Genomic DNA, 11,280 nt, shown 5'->3' with positions numbered 1-11,280 from the left:
TTCCGTTTTTGGCAGTGCACGCCAGTTCCCAGCCATTGTGACATCAGATGATTGACAGGTAGCAACCCAATCTTGATAATGATCTGGTCCATGGCACCGAAAAGCTTCCCCACCTGTGGCATAAAGGTAACTGCTAGCATTCACTAGTGTGTGTGTGGTGAACAAACAGGTGTACCTGTTTCCAGATGTTCTCAAAGCTCATTTGTAACCTTCCCCAAATTTTGGCCATTCACTGTAATGCACACATAGTATCATGGTTGCTTTCTTATCTCTATCTCGTACAGGAAGCATTATTGAATAATAAGCATGGGTGTGCTTTGGAGGCATGGCAGGGACAGGCACAAAGTTGTTTGTAAGAAGTACCGCTTTCATTTACTGAATAGCAAACAGCAACCAACTCTATAGCAAACTCTCTGAATGGCTGTTCCTTTAAAGTTGTTTATGCTCCCACCCAGATTGCTAGACCTGGCTGCATGCCTAACCACTCTGCATTCAACTTGGACTAATAAAACATGAATAAAGGATCATGAAAAATCCAGATGCAGGGTTCCCTGATTTGCATCAGGACTAATTATTTATTTAAGGACAGCTGTGCTTAAAAGTATTTAAAAACAAAACAAAAAACCCAGCGACCCTAGGAATGCATTTTCTAGTTCATATTTGTTTACAGACTATTTATTCCCAAGCTTGCTGATTTGGTGTTCTATAAGGTAAGATACCAATATTTTAGAAGTTGTTTCTCTTAGCAAAAATTTCAAATGGGACTTGAAACAAAATGACATAATAATTGTTGTCCTATTGTTAAAATGACATTGTATTGTATCTTTTTTTTGGGGGGGGGGCGAATGAATTAATTAGATCAAAGTACTGGGTGATGTTAAACAATATTCTGTAAGGGGAGTTTGGAACTGGAAAGTGAAGCATATTGTTTAAATGTTTCCTATTAGTGATATTGTAAATGCATTTCTTTAAGATATTCTTGTAAGTTGCATCTAAGGCTAGTGGTGGTTTTTTTACTAGGATAAACTCAGTGGGATTAACTTCTGCGTTGATATGTATAGGATTGCATTGTAAGGCTGCAGTCTAATGCACAATTACCTGAGATTAAGTTCTACTGAGCTCAGCTGGATTTACTTCTGAGTAGACATACATAGAATTTGGCTGCAAGTCACAGTACAAGTGTGTTCAATCAAGCTGCTCATCTATCTTGTAAATCTAACCAAATATGCATATGCCAAACAACATCCTATGGACTATGTTAAAGATAATGCTATAATAATGGAAAACTTAGTAGTGGCTTTTTGTTGCTAAATAATTTTCTTTCTAAAATATGGGGCTACATAAATTAAAATCAGTGCCTACAAATTATTATGGACACGCCTGTGTGTTAAAATGAAATTTTGAGGCACGTTCACTTCAGGCACCCAAATGAGCAGCATTGTAATAAAGGGTTGAGGTGGGCTCAAAAGGTTTTCTACAAAGAATAGAGAGTTTGAACTTTGCACATATCTCAGAATGTAACCTGCGGCACAATCTCATGCATGCCTACTCAGAAGTAGGCCCCATTCACTTCAATGGGACTGGCTTCCAGGGAAGTGTGTGCATAGGATGACAGTGCTAATTCCTGCTATTTAAAGTGATTTCTCTGCATCAATTATTTCCAGCATTTATAATAGCTGGTATTAGACCATGGGGCAGCTTGTTTTATTGTAGGAGAATGCCAAGTACAGTATACCTGAGAATATTTCAAAAAAGTGAAAAGGATGATATAGCTTTGGACAACAGGAACATAGGAAGCTGATGTAAACCAAGTCAGACCAATGGCCTATCTAGTTCAGTATTGGTTCCTCTGGCTGGCAGCTGCTCTTTGGGGCTTCAGTCAGGGATATCTCTCAGCCCTCCCAGGAGAAGCCATGGGATTGAACCTGAGACCATCTGCATGCAAAGCAGATGGTTTGTCCCTGAGCTATGACCCTTTCCCCAAGGGAAACGTTTATCTTGCTTTCTGGAAAATATGTGTATCTAATTCATGAACTGGAAGGGCAAAGCTGTCTGTCTGTCTGTCTGTTTAGATCAGAGGTAGTCAACCTTTTTATACCTACCGCCCACTAATTCATCTTTCTTGATGGTACAATTTCCTTACCGCCCACCAGTGCTCGATGGAAGGAGGATTCAGCTTGTGCCCTAGAACCCCCTACCACCCACCTAGACTCCGGAAATGCCCACTAGTGGGCGGTAGGGACCAGGTTGAAAACCCCTGGCTTAGAACATTTCCCCACAATTTCCTACCATATACAGTCGTACCTCGGCTCCCAAGTGTTCCAGTTTTCAGATGTTCTTTCGGAATCCGAACGTCCGACGTGGCTTCTGCAGTGGCAGAGGAAGCCTCTGGGGCACCTGGGGCAGGGCACCCAGGGGCGGGGCAAACAGCCCATAGGGGCCCATAGGGGCTAGGGATGGGGAGCGCCATGTGGTACCCAGATGGCACCCACCTAGCTATGCCTCTGGGCTTCTGCGGACTACAGGAGCTTCCTGCAGCCAATCAGAAGCTGTGCTTTGGAAGTCAAATGTTTCGGAAGTTGAACGGACTTCCGGAACAGACTCTATTCAACTTCTGAGGTATGACTGTATACACAATGCAGCTTGCAGTATAAGAGCTTAAAACAAATTGTTTTAAAGCTAATAGGGTTACAGGGAACCAGACAGAGGGCCTTCTCGGTAGTGGTGCCCACCCTGTGGAACACCCTCCCTTTAGATGTGAAGGAAATAAGCAGCTATCCTATCTTTAAAAGACATCTGAAGGCAGCCCTGTTCAGGGAGATTTTTAATATTAAATGCTGTATTGTTTTTAACACTTATTGGGAGCTGCCCAGAGTGGCTGAGGAAACTCAGCCAGATGGGCGGGGTATAAATAATAAATTATTATTATTGCTGTTGTTGTTGTTGTTGTTGTTGTTGTTGTAAAATAAAATTAAGCAAACAAAAACAAAAAGCAAAAAAGGCAGAACAATGGAAGGAACATTGCTTAAAAAGATAATGATCATAACTTAAGCATAATTTTAATTTTAAAAAATGGGAAGTAATTTTATTCTATTTTTTAAGCCTGGGAAATTGGCGGCACGGGGGGGATGCCCCCAAACAAGGAGCTTGCTCTCCTTGCCCCCCATTTCTGAATTCATTGAATTATAGTATTGTAAAGTTGGAAGCAACCCCAAGGGTCATCTAGTCCAACCCCCTGCAATGCAGGAATCACAGCTTAAGAATCCCTGACAGATGGCCATTCCATCTCTGCCACTAACATATGCTGCTATTTTCTTTCTTTCTCGCCCACCCAGAAATATACTACGCCCCTTCTGTTCTTCCCCCAATATTTTTTATCGGGTGCTGGCTCTGGTCTGTGGTAAGGTTGCATTATATTCATTGAGCAAATGTGTGTTAAGTAGTTACAGATTTATTATTAATATGCACGAGACATTAACAGCTCTTTTTGTTTTTATTAGCAGGAGCAGTAAGTGACCCTTTGATTTTTGAATCCCCGTCGCTATGTGGAAAAAACATTCTGTCTTTTGCCTTTTGGTTTTGGCTGTTGCTACAAACTGTGTAGTGTATGGACAAAACAGAAGAAGGGGACAGAAGCCAAGTTCTCTAACAGGAAAAGCGAACCTTCAGGGTAAAGTCATTTTCTTAGAATTTGCTATAGGCTGCATGAAATGTTTCCAAGCGCAATGGAATAATCTCCAAGGGAAAGTGGCAAATTATTAATATATGGGGATTTTGTATCATTTTGGTAACAAGTCCTGAGTTCTATGGGAACAGCATGTTTTCCATTAAGACCAAACTACAAGGGACATAATTATTCTATTCTAAAAGGCATGTTCCCTTTCACATAAAGAAACTCAACAGACTTTTTTTCAGGTGGAATGTGCTACTGGAAAATGCATATTGCACACCCACAATTTCAGAATAGATTGGAATATTTATTTCCTTATTGAATAAACAAAATATCTTGCTGCAAGGAAACCTCTAAGCAGTTTACAATAATGGAAAATGAAACATTAGCACTATAAAAAAAATTATTAAAAAAATCCCAGTTGAAACCAGGTATTTAAAAACTTTCAAGAGACGATTCTAACCAACAGTAGCTAAAAAGAGAAAAAACACATGTGACTTCTACATGTTTGGATTGGCTTGCTGAAACAAAAATGTTTTAAGCAGATGCTGAAAAGAGTATGATGAAACCATCTGTCTGGTGTCAATTGGCAGGGAGTTCCTAAGTGTAACTGCTGCTACACTAAAAGCTTGATTTCTTACAACTGCACAGCTAGTATTATGTGGCACCTACAAAAGTGTCAGTTCTGCAGATCAAAGTGGTCTAGAAGCATATATGGGATCAGGTGATCCCAAGCTGTTGTGACACGTTGAACCTGGCCCAATAGCAAATGGGCAAACAGTACAGATCTCTGAGCAGGGGTGTTATATGCTGAAAGGCTCTCACTCCTGACAGCAATTATGCTGCAGCATTCTGTACTAAATGCAGCTCCTAGATCAAGCACAAGGGAAGCTCCATATAGAGTGCATTGCAGGTATCCAATTTTGCAGTCACCAATGCACAAACTCTTGGCTTCCCGGGACAGCCCTAGATTCAAACTGCATGCCTGCTTCTTCAGGGCAGTGCAGCCCCATCCAGCTCAGGCAACTGACTCATTTCTAGTTGTTGCTCTTTTCATTTTCCCTATAATACACACATATCAGGCAAACTTCTAAGGGTTTTCTTTAATACAGAGCAGAAGAAGCCATTGTAATGTAAATAGATGCAGTGCACAAAAGGTTGCCTTCAGCAATATGCAGGCTGTCCTGATTGTATGAAGTGTACGGCATATTAAAGCAGGTGTGAGAAACTAATGGCCCTGCAGATGTTGTTGGACTCCAGCTCTCAACAGCTCCAGCCAGCATGACCAATGGTCGGGGTGATGGAGGTCGTAGTCCGACAGCATTCAGACGTCTTGCAACAAAAAAATCCTCTGTGTTGTAAAACAGAACGGTCTGATAAACAGAAAGAAACACATAGGCTAATAGTATATTAACAATATTTATATAACACAGTTGAACTCTTTCTTAATTCACAATCAGAAAACATACAGTATGTACATGGAGTCATGAACTAATAAGAGAACATTCAGACATCAGCAGGTTTCCCATGCCTATAGTAAAGGACTGCAGCCCTATGTTAAAATCAACACTTCCAATCCCTACTTCAGCAATACTATTATGGCGGAGGACCTTAAGGGGCACAAATGACAACATTTTGGAGGTCCCAAGTCTCAAGCTGGTTAGGTTGGTCTCAAGTAGGGCCAGGGCCTTTTCAGTACTGGCCCCGATCTGGTGGAATGCTCTGTCACAAGAGACTAGGGCCCTGCGGGACTTGACATCTTTCCGTAGGGCCTGCAAGACAGAGCTGTTCCACCTGGCCTTTGGTTTGGATTCAGTCTGACCCTTATGTTTCCCTCCCCTTATGGTTTTGATCTATGGGCTACTTTTAAAATGAGGCTGCGTTTTAAATTGCATTTTAACCTGTATTTTAAATTGTTGTTTTTTTTCTATTATGTTTTTACTGTAATTTTACTGGTGTTAGCCGCCCTGAGCCTGGCTCTGGCTGGGGAGGGCAGGGTATAAATAAAATTTATTATTACCATTATATTATTGTTATCATGTGAATTGAGAACATAAGAACTGCCCATCTAGTCCACCATCCTGTTCTCACAGTGGCCAACCAGATGCCTTTGGAAACCCGCAAGCAGAACCACCGCTGACTCCTGCTTGTTCCATCATCTAATGAGAAGAACCTATAACTGGCTTGGAATTGCCCTCACCTCTTCCCTTTCTATTTGAAACCACCCCATGTTTTTGTCTTCTCCCACTGCGGCTTTGTTCCCCGTTTCTGAATGATCTCTGTCCCATCTTGCCCTCCGCAGCTTCCGTCTGCTTCATCGATATCATCTTCGTCCTGGACAGTTCCGAAAGCGCAAAAGATGTCCTGTTTGATAAGCAGAAGGAGTTCGTCACCACCTTAAGCGACAAGGTTTTCCTCATGAAGCCCACCAGAGTCCGCAGGTACGACTTCAGACTGGCAATCATGCAGTTCAGCAGTTCGGTCAAAATCGACCATCCTTTTACCGAATGGAGAAACTTGCAGACCTTTAAGCAGGAAGTCACTGGGATGACCTTTATTGGGCACGGCACGTATTCCTATTATGCTATTTCCAACGCTACCCAGTTGTTCAAAACAGAAGGCCGTAAAATAGGTGTCAAAGTGGCTTTGTTGATGACGGATGGGATCGACCACCCAAAGTCTCCTGATGTGCAGGGCATATCTGAAGCAGCCCGGGCCCTTGGAATATCGTTCATCACCATTGGCCTTTCTAAGGTTGCCAATCAAGCCAAACTGCGTTCGATATCTGGTGATTCGCCCGGGAAGCCTGTGCTCATCCTCAACGATCCCAACCTGTCAGACAAAATACGGGACCAATTGGTAAGTAATATTTTTTTAAGGGTTCTTCTTCTAGTAATAGTTTCGTAGACTCGTAGAGTGGGAAGGGACCACAAGGCTCACCTAGTCCAACCCCCTGCAATACAGGAATCTTTTTGCCCAACAGGGGGATTGAACCCACAGCCCTGAAATTAAGAATCTCACACTCTACCAACTGAGCTATACCACAGCAATAGTAGTCACCAACGACAGGGCCTTTTCAGTAGTGGCATCCCAGTTATGGAACAGCCATTCCAGGGAATGTTGCCTGGTGATCTTTTTGGTGCCAAATTAAAACCTTTCTGTTTACCTAAGCCTTTTAAAAAACCCGATGTGGCCTGGGCCTCTCAGTTTTTAAATCTGAGGGGGTTTTCTTTAATTTTGAGGGTGCAATGATTTCATTTTTTGCTTATTTTGATTGTATGGATTCATGCCTAATAATAATAATAATAATAATAATAATAATAATAATTTATTTGTACTCCACCTATCTGACTGGGTTGCCCAGCCACTCTGGGTGGCTTCTTCATATGAAAATTGTTTTTCTTACTCATTGATTGTAAGCCACCCAGAGAAGTTAATGTTATGAAGTGGCATACAATGGCTGCAAATAAATGAATAATTAAGAAAGAAGGAGTTGTAAGGAACCAATGTTTTAACATGGCAGCATCAACACTGTGTGTTGTCATCTGGCTAGCGCTTTCACTGTACTCTTTTCAGCACCTGCTCAAAACATTGATGTTTAGGCAAGCCTATCCAAACATGCAGGGATGAGGGATGCGGGTGGCACTGTGGGTTAAACCACAGAGCCTAGGACTTGCTGATCAGAAGGTCAGCGGTTCAAATCCCCGTGACGGGGTGAGCTCCCGTTGCTCAGTCCCAGCTCCTGCCAACCTAGCAGTTCGAAAGCACGTCAAAGTGCAAGTAGATAAATAGGTACTGCTCTGGCAGGAAGGTAATCGGCATTTCCATGTGCTGCTCTGGTTCGCCAGAAGCGGCTTAGTCATGCTGGCCACATGACCCGGAAACTGTCTGCGGACAAACGCCGGCTCCCTCGGCCTATAGAGCGAGATGAGCGCGCAACCCCAGAGTTGGTCGTGACTGGACCTAATGGTCAGGGGTCCCTTTACCCTTTTCCTTTATCCAAACATGCAGAAGTTTTGTGCAGCTACCGTTGATTTAAAATAATCTTTTGGATATTTTTAAATGCTTGTTTTTAACTGTTTTTTATTGGTAATTTCAATATTTTATCCCCCCCCCCCATAAACAGCTTAGAGGGTTTTATTTTTTTAACAAAAAACCCAATCCAGTGGTATATAAATTTCGATAAATAAAAATCAAATGGTCACTCAATCAATATGGTGACCAGGAATGACTTTAGCCATGTAAGCTCTCCAATCCTGCTCAGCTCCTGTGACACACGGTGGCTTGAAACAGTAGCATTCCAGCCTTGTGCCTATTCAGATCACACACAACTCTTCTGCTAACTTTAACATATGAATGGGGCAGCACATGTTATTGGGAACATTCACGTGGGGAAAGAAGGCTTATGTTGCTCAGGTCTTATTTACTCATTTATTTAGAACATTTGTACCCCATTCTTCAGCCAAAAATGCTCCCAGAGCATCTTACATGCAATCAAAACATGGCAGACCCTACCCACAGGCTTACAATCTTAAAAATGGAAATGACACACATGGGAAAGGGAACAGGGAGGGAAGAGGAAAACCCAAATCCCAACTCTGGCACCAATTTCTAAGCAGCCGTTTCCATAATGACCAGCTGGCACAGTTCAGGGGCAGGAGGTGCCTGATGGTGATGAGACGAGCACTGCTCCATAACTCTTCCCCCGACTGATGGAAAGTCTGCCCCCGGGTTGACCATTAGGGGAGAGGAGGCCTGATGGAGCTGGCCTGTCACAGCAGAGTGGATGCACTTGAGTTCTGCTTCCCAGCTCTCCCACTGCTGGAATGGCTGCCTGCAGGTGATGGTTGCAGGCAGAGGAGGCCTGATGAAGCTGGTCTGTCATAGCAGAACCTATGGAGATCTTCCCCCATGGCCAGCAGTGGCCTGTGGCTCAGGTGAATGAAGCCTTGTGGCTGGAAACAGAAGGAGGGAAGAATGCTCTTGTGGTCAGGTTGTGCTCGTGGGCTTGCCAAAGGCAACTGGCTGGTCAGTGTGAGGAGGTTGGGTTAGATGGGCCATTGGTGTGTGATCCAGTAGACTCTTGTTATGTTCTTATCTGGAGATGCTGGGGATTGAACCCAGAACTCTTTACAAGCAAGGCAAATGCGCTACTACTGAGCTATGCCCCTTAATTATGCCATGGCATAATGAGAAAGATTAGCAGTTTGCTGTCAAATAGAAACACAGAAGAAGAACAGGATGTGGTAAGGTCAGACGGCAAGAAATATTAGACATTGTAGAAGACCGAAGCTCTCAAGGGAGAACTGGATGCAGAAGTTGTGAATACATACATGACAAATAAGGAAATGAGCCTCTAGTGGCTCATTAGAAGAAAACATATTACGGAAAGGAATAAGTGAGGCGGACGGGATTTGTTCTGATCTTCTAATAGTCAGCTGGGTTTGAGCCTTGCTGTTCCATTTTACATATTCATACTCACCACGAAGTTTGGGTAAACAGAGCTAATGACTCTATCATATCAGGTTTACTTCGCTATTTCCAGAAGTGTTTTTCCTGCTGCACCTTGACTTTTTATGATATTGTTTTTGTAATGCTTATTCTTCCAATATGTAAGCAACTTTGTGAGATTTACCTGAAAAGCGATTCATAAATGTCTGAAATAAACATTGTTGTTAACCTGACAAATCTAAGTTGAAATGGCACGTCATGCTAATATATATATATTTAACTGTTTTATCTTCCAGGCAACTCTATTTGATGAGCGGGTAAGTTGATCAGCTTTTGAGTATTCAGTGGCATGTCCATCATCCCTTCCATTTCCAGTGTTCAAGCTGTGAGTGCCGTTGACTTTGTAGTCAAAACAGCACCATTCGCACATGCACAACCATGAGGTATCAACAGGCATGAGGGGGAAGGTTTGCTGAAGTACAAAAAAAAGATCTTTAAGGGGGAAGCTTTAGAATGGAGGGATGAAGGGACACACACAAAAACAGACCAATGACTTGAACATGTTCTGTGACAATGACATGCTAGATTATTGTGGGGGGTGAAGAAAACTGGGTGGGAAGAGGAATGAAATGGAGAGTATGGACTCCTGATCAGCAGCTCTGCACACTGCAATGTTTTGTTGCAGGTCCCACTTTTCATGGGGAAATATATGCTGATTCTCAGATAACATTTCCCTGCAAAAAGATAACGTCCTCATAAGAAAAGGGGTGCACATGTGCACAATCATGTGATTCCTCCATGATTCAGCTGGCCCCACCCCCCAAATACATGCCATCGCTACCATCATCATCAACATGCGCTCTTTCCAACCAACACAACCCAATATTGCCATTCCACTGAATGGCACATGCGCTGTTAGAAATTAGCCAGGTGCCAGGCGCGCTTTGCTTCTGGTGTGGTTCCAACTGCAACTACGTGGAGATTTCTGGGCGCAAGGTTGGCAGCCACAGTTTAAAAACCTCTGCCTTCGTCCATCATTTCTACCATTTCCATTTCCACTTTGTGTGTTTCTTCTCCTTGCGTACTGGGACAAGTGAATTGTTGTAAGAGCAAGCTGCAGTCAAGCAATGTAGTTGAGATCATAGAATCATAGAACTGTAGTATTGGAAAGGACCCCGAGGATCATCCACAGATCAGCATAAACATGGAACTCCCCCCCCCCCACAATGTTATCTTTTGCTGTGTATACACCATATATTTAAAGCACATTCCACACACACCACACAGAATCCCAGGACCTGTAGTTTTTACCTCTCACAGAGCAACAGTTCCCAGCACCCTTAACAAAATAAGCTTTACGTAGAATTTACTGAAAGGAAAGGACCTAACTTAGGCATGTTAATTAACTTCGATGGGTCTGCTGTGAGTAAAATATAGTCCGCATCCACACCATACATTTAAAGTGCTATGATACCATTTTAAACAGTCATGGCTTCCCCTAAAAAATTCTGGGAGTTGTAGTTTGTTCAGGGTGCTGAGAGTTGTTAGGGAGTATCTATTCCCCTCCCAGAGCTACAGTTCCAAGAGCTGTGAAGAGGGATTGATTGACCCACATTTCCCAGGATTCCTTGCGGGTGGAGGGAGAGGAAAATGTTCTTTAAATGTATGGTGTGTATGCCGCTTTTATCTCTTTAAGAGGAATAGATCAAACAGAAACAGCATGGAAGTGTTTTTTTTTTCTCTGAGAGGCCCAAGCAGCTGTGCAAGGACTAAAGGTCAGGAGCATTCCTCCATTTCAAGGTGGCTGCCTGGGCCTTTGGGACCAGAGGAGCGGATGCAGGGGTGGGAATCGGAGTGACTTGTTCTCAGAAGCAAGAAGCCAACAGAGGCATGAAAGGGAAGTTGCAAGGGAAGGGAATAGAAAAGATTTCATTCCATTGGGGAATCAAGGCCACTTTGGATGCGACAAAACTTCCCACAGGGGAAGCACTTCTGTGTAACCAGGCAAGATGCAAGATGATAAAAGCACATGTGCTTTTGCCTGCGCATGAGTTTTGCATGTTGAGAGCTGAGCTAGATGTCATGGATCCAGGTGATCTACCAATTTCCTATCAAGTGTGAGAAGGGGTGTGGATTGCTCTGTAAGGTGGGCAATAGTG

General features: G+C 43.0%; 1 protein-coding gene across 4 annotated transcripts in view; it reads left to right on the top strand.

The window, feature by feature from the left end:
* The first annotated feature begins 370 nt into the window (after positions 1-370).
* COL28A1 (collagen type XXVIII alpha 1 chain) overlaps positions 371-11,280 on the top strand; it is a 66,742-nt gene continuing 55,832 nt past the window's right edge. The window contains exons 1-4 of one of the 4 annotated variants that reach the window (XM_083469057.1): positions 494-710; positions 3,501-3,670; positions 5,973-6,529; positions 9,418-9,438. In XM_083469057.1, the coding sequence (XP_083325183.1) occupies positions 3,544-3,670; positions 5,973-6,529; positions 9,418-9,438 (705 nt within the window). In that variant the 5' untranslated portion in view covers positions 494-710; positions 3,501-3,543. Of the gene's footprint in view, positions 711-3,340; positions 3,401-3,500; positions 3,671-5,972; positions 6,551-9,417; positions 9,439-11,280 lie in introns of those variants that run through there. The other 3 variants (XM_083469055.1, XM_083469056.1, XM_083469058.1) reach the window with 3 other exon arrangements.

The sequence above is a fragment of the Podarcis liolepis genome (assembly GCF_965112155.1).
Source record: "Podarcis liolepis genome assembly, chromosome: 12".
Classification (NCBI taxonomy): domain Eukaryota; kingdom Metazoa; phylum Chordata; class Lepidosauria; order Squamata; family Lacertidae; genus Podarcis; species Podarcis liolepis.
The sequence above is the reverse complement of the archived record's forward strand: the minus strand, read 5'-3'. Positions and strand labels throughout refer to the sequence as shown.